Source organism: Delphinapterus leucas, chromosome 1, assembly GCF_059928025.1.
Source record: "Delphinapterus leucas isolate spDelLeu-1000000601 "Yukka" chromosome 1, BTC_Dleu_Yukka2, whole genome shotgun sequence".
Classification (NCBI taxonomy): domain Eukaryota; kingdom Metazoa; phylum Chordata; class Mammalia; order Artiodactyla; family Monodontidae; genus Delphinapterus; species Delphinapterus leucas.
The window spans coordinates 151,893,381-151,906,924 of NC_143129.1; the positions used below are offsets into that span (position 1 = coordinate 151,893,381).

The 13,544-nt window shown below is 50.6% G+C and overlaps 1 protein-coding gene across 1 annotated transcript; it reads left to right on the forward strand.

Annotated features, from left to right (window-relative positions):
* The first annotated feature begins 2,269 nt into the window (after nucleotides 1-2,269).
* Nucleotides 2,270-13,092, forward strand: LOC111171094 (cytochrome P450 4A11-like). Its single transcript, XM_089912498.1, has 8 exons — nucleotides 2,270-2,464; nucleotides 4,591-4,693; nucleotides 6,770-6,910; nucleotides 7,923-8,233; nucleotides 8,529-8,604; nucleotides 9,136-9,259; nucleotides 10,358-10,507; nucleotides 12,924-13,092. The coding sequence occupies exons 1-8, from the start codon at nucleotides 2,270-2,272 to the stop codon at nucleotides 13,090-13,092; spliced, it is 1,269 nt and encodes a 422-aa protein (XP_089768624.1).
* The last annotated feature ends 452 nt before the right edge of the window (nucleotides 13,093-13,544 follow it).

A 13,544-nucleotide genomic window follows, 5' to 3' on the forward strand; every position in this document is an offset into this window, starting at 1 on the left:
CTGAGGGCGTCTGCTCTTTGCTCAGACAGGACGGGGTTAAAGGAGCATCTGATTCGGGGGCTCTGGCTCACTCAGGCCTGGGGGAGGGTGGGGTACGGATGCGGGGCGAGCCTGCGGCGGCAGAGGCTAGCATGACGTTGCACCAGCCTGAGGCGCGCCATGCGTTCTCCTGGGGAAGTTGTACTTGGATCATGGGACCCTCGCAGTGGCGGGCTGCACAGGCTCCCGGGAGGGGAGGTGTGGAGAGTGACCTGTGCTTGCTCACAGGCTTCTTGGTGGCTGCAGCAGCAGCCTTAGTGTCTCATGCCTGTCTCTGGGGTCCGCGCCTTTAGCCACGGCTCGCACCCGTCTCTGGAGCTCCTTTAAGCAGCGCTCTTAATCCCCTCTCCTCGCGCACCAGGAAACAAAGATGCAAGAAAAAGTCTCTTGCCTCTTCGGCAGCTCCAGACTTTTTCCCGGACTCCCTCCCGGCTAGCTGTGGCGCACTAGCCCCCTTCAGGCTGTGTTCACACCGCCAACCCCAGTCCTCTCCCTGGTATCCAACCGAAGCCCGAGCCTCAGCTCCCAGCCCCTGCCCGCCCCAGCGGGTAAGCAGACAAGCCTCTCAGGCTGGTGAGTGCTGGTCGGCACCGATCCTCTGTGCGGGAATCTCTCCACTTTGCCCCCCGCACCACTGTTGCTGTGCTCTCCTCCGCGGCTTCAAAGCTTCCCCCCTCCGCCACCCGCAGTCTCCACCCGCGAAGGGGCTTCCTAGAGTGTGGAAACCTTTCCTCCTTCACAGCTCCCTCCCACTGGTGCAGGTCCCATCCCTATTCTTCTGTCTCTGTTTTTTCTTTTTTCTTTTGCCCTACCCAGGTATGTGGGGAGTTTCTTGCCTTTTGGGAGGTCTGAGGTCTTCTGCCAGCGTTCAGTAGGTGTTCTGTAGGAGTTGTTCCACATGTAGATGTATTTCTGATGTATTTGTGGGGAGGAAGATGATCTCCGCATCTTACTCTTCCGCCATCTTGAAGCTCCTCCCTGGTTTTTTTTGTTGTTGTTTTTTGTTTTTTGTTTTTTTGTAATGAAAGGCCTCTACCTGGCAGATTCATTTTTTGTAGAGGAGTAAAAGTAAACACAATATGATAAATTGCAGCAGCATCAAACCTGGGGTGCCTGGGGTGAGTTGCCCACAGGAGTAATTGCTTCAAGCTGCCACCTTAGGGATAGACTGCCCCCTCTTCTGCCTTTCTGTTGCCTGTAAGATGAACCAGGAAACATCCTGGAATTAAAATTTTTAATTTCTTTTTTAAAACATGGCACCCAAAAATGAACCTAGTCTTTTCAAGGTGGTGATCTATGGGGAGGAAGGTGATCTTTGCGTCTTACTATTCCGCCATCTTCCCAGCACCCCCTCAAGGTGGTGATCTAATCAATCCAAAGTTATCCTCATTCCGTCCTTCATTCATTCATTGAATCTGTAAGTATTTATTCGGCATCATCAGTAGGCACAGTCCTCTGGTCCAGGCTTTGGAAAGTATAAGGACATAGAATGCCTAGTGACAACCTTCAAGGAGTCCTTGGTTGGGTTGTGTGGGCACTAAATGAATGGGGAAAATATTTACTGGTTAATAAATGTTGACCACAGATGACACAGTTTTTTTAAGAATTTAGCAGACAACTGTACATTTTGCTTTGATCACTTTGTTGTAAGCTTTTCTCAGATCATTGAAAATCTTCATGAACATCATTTTCAATGACTGCTACATCTAACCATATGGTTTGCCCAACACTTTTTCACAAAAGCTGTCCTGGATAGTGAAGCTTGCACGTCTGCCAGTACATGGAGTTGATAACCTGAAACAGTCTCCTGCTACTTGGAAACACTAGAAAACAGATCAAACATGAAATATCCCCAGGAAAGTTTAGGGGCTGCCATGTACGGACCGGAGTCTCAACCCAATAATCATCTCTTTAAGTTCATGGTTAACAGCAAAGTCTCTGGAGCCAGACTGCCTGGATGGAGATAAACATGAAAAAAGTGAGGGTGAGAGACTTGAGGATAAACTTGTTCTCATTCTTGCTCTTCTATATCTGATCTCCATGACTTTTTTGGTGCCCACCCCCAAGGTGGATCCTCCACAGTTAATCAACCCTGGAGACCCAGATCTGAGCTCTGCCTTCACCACCACCCTCTCCCGAGTGGGAAAGGCGATCCTCCCTGACCAGGCTGGGTGCTCAGGGGAGGTCAGCCACCTTCAGGGACAGTCAGCAATCCAGAAGCCACTGCACCATGAGTGTCTCTGCACTGAGCACCCCCAGAGCCCTGGGCGGTGTCTCTGGGCTCCTGCAGGTGGCCTCCCTGCTCGGCCTGATTCTGCTTCTGCTCAAGGCAGCACAGCTCTACCTGCACAGACAGTGGCTGCTCAAAGCCCTCCAGCAGTTCCCATCTCCTCCTTCCCACTGGCTCTATGGGCACATGCAGGAAGTAGGATGGAGTGGGACAGCGAAGTGGGAGGGCAGGGAGGGCTGGGGCTCTCAGACCGTGGTCCTAGTGAGCAAGCCCATGGGACAAAGCCTTGTTGTGGGACGAGCACGTGGCCTCACAAAAGGACCCAGCTTACCTCTCAGGTCTTGGCTCTTCATCCCAGTCCGGGGAGCTCCCTCCCTCCCAGGACCCCATGCTGGTGTCCTTGGGTCTGTCAGACACTCCTTCCTTAGGGAGATCTGCAGGCTGTCCTGGCAGCCCTGCACTTTGAGGACAGTGGCTGTTCCTTCCTGAGTCTCCCCCGTCTACAGGCTGAGCAGCTTCAGCTGTTCTCATAGAACAGGCTTCTAGATGCTTCGCTGCTCCATCCCTCAATTCCATCCTCTCTGCCTGGCCCTGAGCTTGCCTGGGAGCACAGACATCAGCCTGATGGATGCTGCCCTGTGGGCTCACTGTCCATGGAGATGACAGACAGGAATCTAAGAAGGTGTCAGGTGACAGGAAAAGAGGCCCACCTGCTGGATGAGGGCGTAGTAGGGTGTAGGGACAAACCGGCTTGGTTTGCTTGAGATTGAGGGATTTTTCAAGGCTGATTATTTCAGTGCTAAAACTAGTAGCTGGCACACATGAGTGAGGTTTCCAGATGGCACCAGGTAAGGAGTACTGACAATTGAGTTGAGACATTAAACAGAATCTGTTTACCTCCCACACCCCATCCCCAAAACCCCTGAACTGTGAGCCCCATGGGGCTGAGGTATCATCCCCTTCCTGCACCCCAATACCCAGCACAGAGCCTGACTCAAAGGAATGCTTGGCCCAGGTGTGTGGAGTGACTGAGAAAGGAGCAGCTCGCATGTTGGTGAGGGACAGTGCCTACCCAGGCAGCTCTGTTAGCTCTGATCCTGGCAAGGACAGCACAGAGCAAGGTGAGGGGCCACATGGGGAGCGGCTCATTAATGGTGTGTGGATTGAACAAGCCTAAGGAGATGGGGCGTTGCAGAGAGCTGAGGCTTCTATTTCTCAAAGAAAGAGGCCAAGCAATTAGCAGCAGAGTAGAGCCAAAGACAGAAACTATTAATATCAGCCACAGAGAGACAGCCAAAACCCATCTTGTTCATGCAAATTGTTGTACTAATGAGTTCCCGATTATTTGTTGATTTAGAGAAATTATGACCTTTGTTTTGATGCAGTTGTTACCTTTCTCAGCTAGGATTTGACATAAGGAACAACTAAAAATTCCTCGGGTGACTTTCTCATTATAATGATGGCCATTAGATGACATGTAGTTTCAGTAAGTAGATGGTTTATGTTTCCATAACTAATATTCCTCATGGCGCTGAATCATCTCTCAAATTCTGGTGGCCTAACAGCTATTGCAGCCAATTTTTTTCTTACTCTTTTAATACTGTCTGAGATTTCCATTTATTCAATATCTCTGTTATTGGCTAAGTCGGGAATTAGAATACCACATGTAATTAGATTGAAACTAATCTTTCAGGCCAGATGACAAGTGACAAGGCGGGGCAGTTAAGCACATGGGCTCTGTCGCCAAATTACCTAGACTCATATATCACCTCTTGACACGTACTTTAAATACCTGCTCGATGCCTCAGTTTCCTCATCTGTAATATGGGATGATGATAATAATTATAGTACTCAAGTGAAGTACTATAATCTTAGAATGGTGCATGGCACAGAGCAAAGGCCATGGTTACACTCACCCTAATTTGTATGAATTTAAAATAATATTAATGCCCGTGAAGGACAGACATTTTGGAGGTTTACCAAACTCACTGCATTAAATGCGGGTGAAATCCAACAAGAAATATGAAAAGGGGAACTTACAACTTTGGGATTCAAGCAGTCCCAAACTGCCCCATCTTGCCCCATGTCCTCCCTCCTATCTCATCTGTACCTGCCGTGCCAACAGAACCCACATGTCTGGCAATTGCATTGTCAGATGGCATTATTACCTGTCCACCTACTCCCCTTGTGCCTCCCTTTGGGGAAATTCCTTTGTGGCTACAGCCCCCAGAAGTAACCAGGAGAGGACATTCCACTGGAGCTCTGACTGCACTGAGCGGTTGCAGCCTGGAGGCCAGATGGCACTGGCTTTTTGCCTACAGGGTCAACGCCACTGCCACCATGGGCACCATGACCTCTGTGAGAGTCTCAACTGGCTCTGGACAGACATGCTCAAGAAAGATGGCAGCCCCAGCCAGGTGACTGGTGGGCTCACGGACCGGCGGGCCTCAGGGTGACCCCAAGAGGAGAATGGACAGGTAGAACATAGTTTAAGCTCCTTACCCAGGAGCAGGATTTAGGGGCGCTGACTGGCAATCAGAAAGGAGGCATACTCCTGTACAGACGCAGGGACACCCTCCCCGCCACCCAGGCCCCTGCTGAGCAGGCAAGAAGAGATCAAAGAAAACTAGGTAACACAGCTGGGGAGGTAAGAGGCTCCCACCAGTCAGTCCCTGCACTGGATCAACAGAGCAGGGCAGTCCCAATGAGGACATGACCTGGGAACACAGAGCAGCCCCCAGAATGAATTCAAGCAGGACACGCCTCAGTTCAGGGCAGGATTGTCAGCCCCGCCCACACCCCCACTAGAACAGGAGCTCCACAATAGCAGGGATCTTGTTGTTCACTGCTGGATCTCTAGCTCCTAGGATGGCAATTGACCCAAAGTAAGTACTCAACACAGAGTTACCAGGTAAACAAGTGAGTCCTTCTACCCATCTACTTATTCTTGTATTTGACATTCACTGTAGTGGAAACATTTGGGGATGTCAGTTCTGAGACCTCTTCCCTTGCAAGGGTGGCCTTCGAATACCCTATTCACGCCCAGCCACAGTTGATTGTAGCAGGTGGACGCCTTGGCTATGAGATTAGAATCAGATTCTTGGAATAGGATTCAGCAGTGCCACTCAGACATGATGGTGGCAGAATGGTGAGGTGCCAGCCCCAGAAGGGTAGACGTTCCCTCCTGCATCGCCTGGACCCAGCTGCACGAGGACAGGGACTGTATCTGTTTGTTCATAACTGTATCACCAGCTTCTAGAATAGTGTCTGTACGAGGTGGAGCCTCCACAAACACTTGCTGAGAGATGAATGCATGGACGTACAGAGAGAAAGAATGGGAGACACAGTCCTGGCAGCCCTCCAGTCCCTGGTTCTGCCCTTCCACAGCCTGGCTGCCCCCTGCCCTTGGGCTCCGTGAGACGCCCCTGGGCACCCAGCTTTCTTTTTGTCCTTTTCCTCGCTCTTCCGTTAGCTCTGATTCTGTCACTTGCAACAGCAATTTTAATCAGGACTCATTCATTCACACTCCTGCATGTACTCATTCCTTCTACATGAACATTATTGATTCTTTTAAAAGTGGGGCTCAATCCCTATGAACCATCCTCTGTGCTGGCTCTAAGAATACAGGGATGACAGGTATGAAAGGTAAGCCTGTCAACACGGTGCCCCGCAATTAGAACATTGAGTTGAAACCTGATAATAGAGGCACCCAGGGAGCCTTGGGAACCCTGGGGAAGGACACCTTGGGGTCAGCAGGTTTGACTTTAGATGCAGCTCACTTGGGCATGTCCTTTAATATGGGTTGCCTCATTCTTCAGTAAGACAGGATCAAGTAATAATCCCTCCCTTATACATGTTTGTCTTGAGCATTACGTACTTGTAATAGTGTGTAAGGCCTGCCACAAAGTTCCACAAACTGGATGGCTAAAACAACACAATTTAGTGTCTCAGAGTTCTAGAGACTAGAGCCCAAAATCAAGGTGTTGGTGGGGCTCGTTCCTTCTGCAGGCTGTGCAGGAAGCATCTCTTCCCGGCCTCTCTCCTTGGCTGGTGAATCACAAGCTCCATATATCTCTTTATTTCGTCTTCTCTCTCTGAGTGTCTGTCTCTGTGCCCACATTTTCCCTCTTTTATAAAGGCACCAGTCACATTGGATTTGGGCCTACCCTAATGACCTCACTTAAACTTGATTTGAGGGGACACAACTGAACAAACAACTCTAATATAAGTCTGTGAAACACCAGTAAGATTCTAAAGGCAGTTCTGGATGAAGGCCCATAAGTGGTCCATCCGGAAGCCAGAGCAGGGTCTTAGGCCAAGTCTCTGCAAGAGAGCAAGAAGCCAGATCAGAGCCCAGCTCATCAGAAACAGTTCCAAACTCCTAAATTGCTGCTGATGGATCCAGAACTATCTCCTGGTTGCTGTCCTAACCTCTAGCACCCCTCCAAGCACTGGCCCTAAAGAGAACATTTTACTGATGTGTCTTTCCCTCTGTTACAGTACCCAAAGGACCAGGAGCTGCAAGAGGTACTGAAAAGGTAGAGAAATTCCCATGTGTCTCTCCTCACTGGCTGTGGGGAAACAAGGTTCAGCCGGTGGTCTATGACCCTGACTACATGAAGGTGGTCCTGGGGAGATCTGGTGAGTACAAAACATGATCCCAGCTGGAGCGTATTTTCCCTCTTGGGTACATGCCCCTGGGTCTGTGAAATTCCAGAAGAGATTGTCAGTTCAGTCATCAATACCTGACTGTCTACCGTCCAAACACCAGCCCACATCCCAGTCAAAGAACAGCACTGTTCACTTAAACGGAATGCTAAACAGCTGTGTGGGGCTGCACATTTTCATTCTTTCTTCTTTAACCCTATTGAGGTGATTTTTATGTAAATAGCCCCAGATCTGAAAGACAATTTCTTATGCACACTGACTTGCATTTGCCTATCCTGGGTCATTGGATGGCTAAACCATCACAAATTGGAGGAAAACCACAGGCTTCTGACTTAATCTAGGGCACTGAACAGAGCCTATATTTCTTGTCGATTCACCTTCTTAGCCCCGTGGGTGTTCTGCTGCTGGGACACTGAGCCTGCCTTCCTGGGCCCACAGTGACCATCAGGACAGAGAGAGTCAGGGATGGGAGGCAAGTGGGAGGTGGCTTGAGACAGGCTGCCAGCTGACAAGCACCAGGAAGGGCTGGCAGCCCATGGTCTGGACCACAGCTGCTCTGCGGGCTGCCTGCCTTGTTTGGTCCTGTCCGCTTTCCTGTAATGGCTTCCTTACTTTTTCAAACCCTAAGTTTGCAGGTACCTACAGATTCTTGGCCCCCTGGATTGGTAAGTATATCAAAACTAGTACTCTGGTACACTAGTAAACTCTGGTACACTCCCAGTTAGGTTTACCAAGAGCTGCCTTGCTGACTCACAGAGAACAACAAGTGCCTGCCACCCTGTCACCACCCTCATCTCTGAATCAAGCCTCATTTCCCTTCTCCTAATAAAACCCTCACCCCTTTGTACAGGTGCTGAGAGCCCTCCTGAAGCTCAGCCTCTTCTTCATCACTTCTCAGTCCTCTGCGATATTCTCAGCCTGACTATTAACTAATTCCTTCTATCACCTGCCCCCGCTACTCTTTTTCAATCTCTGTCTCTCACAGCTGTCATAATCACATCCTATGGACCAGCCATTTTGGAAATTCACATTCCTGAACTGTACTGGCCTTTCCTACCTTTGCCCACGGTGTGCTCTCTCCTGACACCCTTGGTTCCTCCCAAGTTGTCTCTAGTCGTCCCTCTGATCCAGTCTCTCCGACCCACACACACACCCATCTGTGGCCCAGGGAATGGTTTGCTCGTGTTGGAGGGGCAGACGTGGTTCCAGCACCGGCGGATGCTGACCCCAGCCTTCCACTATGACATCCTGAAGCCCTACGTGGGTCTCATGGCCGACTCTGTCCCAGTGGTGCTGGTGAGTCTATCCCTCGTCACCTGGACCCACCCTCATCCAGCACAGCTGACAAAGTCCACTTTCAGACGCTTGTGTCCCTCAGACGTCCATCAGACACAGCCCTCAGAACGATGCATTCAGAACTTACTAGGAGACAGGGCTCTCCAAGAACGGATGGGACCCAGGCACCACCTTGGATCCGCACTTTAGTCATGGATAAGGGAAAGGCGGGCCATGGTATATTCAGGATCCACTCTCCTCCCAACTCCATGTCTTCAACGCAGTGGACTAGACCAAGGGTCATTCCCCTTGACAGCAGGGCAAGCTGCCCCTGGCTGGCCTGGGCAATGACACCTTCGGGGGAATAGTGGACATCCCAGGATATCACTCAGGTGGGCTCTGGCCTGGGGCCCAGGGTTTCTGCATGGAATTGAGCTCCTCATGGGAGGAAATGGGGGCAGGTCTATCATACATTCACAGAGCTGGCCTGCAGGATTTTGATTTCTCACCAACTGGTCTCAGCTAACATTTAATGAATGAAAGGATTGATGTCTGATGTCCCTTTCGTAGGGACCCTAGTATTGGAATCTTATGCTATCTCTTACCTCGACAAATTTGCTTACCACTGTTGGCCATCGCCTATCCAGGTCTGATCTCAGGATACAAAAGATTCCCCCTTGTCTGCTGAGAAACTATGCTTTCTGGCCTTCCAAAAGGCCAGAAATGTAAAAGTTATAGAAGTTTCTGAGATATAGGCATCACATTACACATGTGTGTTACAGCCTTAAATTGCTAAAACACATCTGCTTAGAAAGTGAGGAAAACTCATCCGAAGATTTAGAGAGACGGAGAGAGAGCCTGGCCTTGTCAGCGCAGGCCTTCTGGGAGAGCAGAGCAGGGTCAATGTCCCCCTCCCACTACAGGACAGTGGGAGGAGCTCGTCAGCCCGGACTCACATCTGGAGGTCCTTGGACACGTCTCCTTGATGACCCTGGACACCATCATGAAGTGCGCCTTCAGCCACCAGGGCAGCATCCAGACAGACAGGTCAGTGACAACCTTTCAACGGCAGGGCAGGGTCCTTGTTCTCACCAGCTGGGGAGGACTTACCTGAGAGGCAGTTAGGGCAGTGTGGATGCTTATCAGCACAGAAAGCAACATTCTGCACAGAGCCATGGACCACAGTCAAATTCCACCCAGACCAACCTTGACTCAGTCACAGGTCCCTGATTCCTGCACAGGGAGAAGCCTGGCTGCTCAGGCCACTTGTAAAGGACTGAGGGTCTCCAGGGCTGTGAGGCAGAAATGACAAAGCCTCAGTGCTGCCTGTCCCCGCTGACTGAGGAATCCCCACCGGGAGCCCCACTCTGTCTCCAGGTCAGATGCTCCCTCCACTCCAGTCTCCTCTGCATCCTCTCCCTTCAGGAACATCCAGTCCAACATCCAGGCCATCAGGGAATCTCAACAATCTGATTTTTTCCCAAGTGAGGAATCTCTCCCACCAGAACGACATCATCTACAGGCTGACCCCTGAAGGCCGCTGGAGCCACCGCGCCTGTCAGCTCACCCATCAACACACAGGTTCTTCTGATCCCTCTGGGCAGCTCCCGCCCACCCACCCCCATCATGCACATGTAAAAGGGCCTGACCTTGACCCCTCAGGCAGAGCCCAGACTCCTGCTTCCTCTTCAGGGGCTGGCACACACCCACACTGGGTACTTCCCTGGTGCAGGGGTTGGGAACCGAGACGTCAGGGTGTCAGGTGAGGTGCAGGGAGATACATGTGTCACCACGTTGCTCCTAAATGTAAGCTTCCAAATCTTTTCCTTTTCAGTCCTGGGCACGGTTACCTACTCCTAATCCGTGCTGTTGTGCTTTGTCACCTCCAGCCCACCTGTTTTACAACAGCATCATGGTGGCTCTAATGGAGGCTCCAGGCCTTTTGTGCTGGCACATTGCCCCTGCTGCCATGGGTACCATCAGTCTTCTCTCTCTCTTCCTTGCCCCACAGGTATCCCACTCTCCCTCTCCTTTTATGGGCTTCACCACAGCCCGAAGGTGTGGCCGAAACCAGAGGTATTATGGCCATGGGAGGAGGGGATGGGATGCTCTCTCCAGACCAGCACCTCCCCTGCTCCCCCTCAGGGATTCTTGTCCCCTGGTGGATTGGCGAAGGAGTTTGACCCCAGCTGCCCTGGCCCTGGAGCTCTCTCTGCAGGTGTTTGGCCCATCCCGGTTTGCACCAGGTTCTACTCAACACAGCCGTGCTTTCCTGCCCTTCTCAGGGGGATCCAGGTGAGACTTTCTGTACTTGGTGCAGCTGGGTGTCCCTGGGTGCTACCCCATGTCTGTGACCTCCTACATTCATATGTGGCGTATGCAGTTATGGCTTTTATGTTGGTGTACTGGGATGGAAGCATGTTTCTGTATGTTCAACATACAAGTGGCCTTTAGGGCAGGCCACAGACTAACCCACAGCTCTTTCTCAATGGCTGGCCACATTTCAGTGTCGATGGCTGTTCCAAGTTTAGTGTATTGTAGTGTTTTTCCTCACTGAGATGATGACTCTACCTAATTAAAATCATTCACTGTGTGTTAAATTTCAACTGTCCTCCGTTTCCATTGTCATAATTTTAAAGGGTAGATTTTTTTATTCTACACCTTCTCAGTCCCACATTTTCTATTTACTTCCCCATTATGCATCCTGTTGCATCATGAGTAGTTTACATATGCTTCCATTTTCAGACGCCCTGCATGAAACTGTTGAAGCCATATACTGGAAAAGTTATAGCAGCGTTTTAAGAAAGTTTGTTATCAATGTGTGTCACTTTGTACTTGGGGTCTATCCAAAAGATGTTTTGACAACATATTAATGTCTGATACACATGACAATTTCCCCAGTTGTCAAAACTTTTCCTGTGATCTGAGGTCTTTTTCCATGATATTATACATTGAGTCCAATAGTCCAAGCAGGCAAAAGTATAGAATTGAGACAATCAAGTGCCTTTGAGAGAAGAATCTACTAATTTGTATATGATGCATACATTTGAAAGGTTTCTGGCATGTAAAATATAGAGCATACTTGAAATAGCTGTTGAGCTGGACCAGAATACTCCATATTGTAACTCCATTACAAATTCCATAAACTTTGTAATTACTTAGTAGAAACGAGTTTTTTTTCTGAATCTCTAATTCTGTGAAATTTTCACTTGGTGAATCAACCTTCACAGAACAGGCTTGACGCAAACATGCTTCCAGAATACGCTGTAGGTTTCGGTTTCTGCCCGGGTCCTGTTCTTTCTTGTAGATATTGGCGGCACATCATGAGGCTGCCACTAGAGGACGGGGGTATGTACTAGGCAGCTCAATTCCTAGGTCAGAATTAATATTTACTTTTATTCCATTCTGGTTTTATTTTTCAATTCAATTAACTTTATTTAAATATAAAACTATTTATTAAGCTGTCTCTGTGTGCCAAGTCCTGTGCTAGGAGATGGGAAGGCAGAGATGAAAGACACTGTCCCTGCCTCCTAGAGTTCACAGTCAAGAAACAAATACCTTGGCAATTCCCTGGCGGTCCAGGGGTTAGGACTCTGTGCTTTCACTGCCGTGGCCCGGGTTCAATCCCTGGTCGGGGAACTAAAATCCCGCAAGCCTCATGGCACGGCCAAAAAAACAAAAAACAAAATAACAAATACCTCTACTCAAGACAGACATCATTCCTTCTTTCTTTCACTCACTCATTCATTCATTGAGCAGGTTGTTAAATGGTCCATGTTTCTGGCACTGTCCTGGTCACTGGACTGAGATGTGTCCTTGAGTTAACACTAATGGTGTCTTGGGGGTCCAGGGAGGAAGAGGTGTAGCCGGCAGTGGGGGGAGGGGACCTCAACAGCAGCGGAGCGAGGAAGAGGGGCTGGACAGGTGCGAGGTGAGTGAGGAGCAGCCCAGAGAGCGCTGTGACGCCAGCTGAGGCCCCGCGACGTGCCCTCTCTGTCTCCCTGTGATGGAGGGCGCAGCAGGCCCCGCTCCGCTGTGGCTGCAGTAGAGGGAGGGGAGGCAAGGAGACTGGAAAGGCCAGTGAGGAGCCCACGGGATGGGAGGAGGGGCCTTGCTGGACTAGAATGGGAAGGCTCCAGGGACGGGTTGACTGAGGGGCTGCAGGGAGACAGGAGGCCGGAGCATTAACTGGGAGGCAAGTGGTCCAGCAGGTCGAGGGGCGCTAACCCGTGGCCCCTCCAAGAAGCCTCCCAGTTGCCATCCTGACTTCCTGACACAACTCTGTCCTGTCCTGTCTGGGGACTGGGGCCCCTGCATGTCTGCCATGGGTGGTGAGGGCCCGAGAGTTGCCCACACTCCCCTACAGTGCCCTGGCCTGGCCTGAAACCAGAAGCTGCCTGTGGACGAGTGAACAAAGTACTAATTCACATTTACTGATTCACGTGACTTGACCCTGTGGCTTAGAGCGCCGACGCTCCCCAACAGGACTTGCTACTGCTGAGAACAGAAGTAGGAGTTAGGAGCTAGTCCTGGAGAGAGGTGGCCTTTGGAAAGGTCAGGGGGAGAGGGTGGACCGAGGCTTGGGCGGCACGTTCAGTGTGACCCGTAAGGAACGGATCGGGGCTGGGCCACGTGGAGGAGAGCCCTGAATGCCCTGTGCCCGGCAGAGGTTAGAAGCCTCTGCTCACTTCCTTTTCCCTCCCTGACCCAGGAACTGCATCGGGAAGCAGTTTGCCATGAATGAGATGAAGGTGGCCGTGGCCCTGACCTTGCTTCGTTTTGAGCTGGCACTGGATCCCTCCAGGGTCCCTGTTCCCATTCCAAGAGTTGTGTTGAAGCCCCAGAATGGGATCCACTTGCAGCTCAGGAAGCTCTTGTAATGATTGCTGGAGACAAGGACGAGCTCTGAGGGCCCCTGCCTGCCATCCTGCCTTGCTGTCACTCTCTCCCATCCTTGCCTCTGTGCCCACTTCCTGCTTCTGTCTGCCCACCTGCCAGCCTACCTCATCTCCTGCCTCCTGCCCATCAGACTCTCTCACCCTTTCTCAGGCTTCCTACTTCTTTTTCTGTTACCTTTCTCCTACCCACCTGTATCTCTGTCTGCCAAGCTCCTCATCACCTGCCCTACTCCAGCCTGTCTGCCCTCTCCCTGCCTTTTTCCTTTCTGCCTGCTTGTCTGTTCTGTATTAGTTTCCTCTTCCCACTACAAAAAATTACCAGGAATTTAGTGATGTACAACAACACAAAATTTTACTCTTACAGTTTAGGAGATCACAAATCTGAAATTGATTTAACTGGGCCACAACAAAGGTGTTGCAGAAGCTCTAAGGGA

Coding starts and splice junctions, on each gene's coding strand:
- LOC111171094 (XM_089912498.1), top strand. CDS start 2,270: ATGAGTGTCTCTGCACTGAGCACCCCCAGAGCCCTGGGCGGTGTCTCT. Junction 2,465..4,590: donor TCTATGGGCACATGCAGGAA/GTAGGATGGAGT, acceptor TTTTGCCTACAG/GGTCAACGCCACTGCCACCA. Junction 9,260..10,357: donor GGCAGCATCCAGACAGACAG/GTCAGTGACAAC, acceptor GCTCCCCCTCAG/GGATTCTTGTCCCCTGGTGG.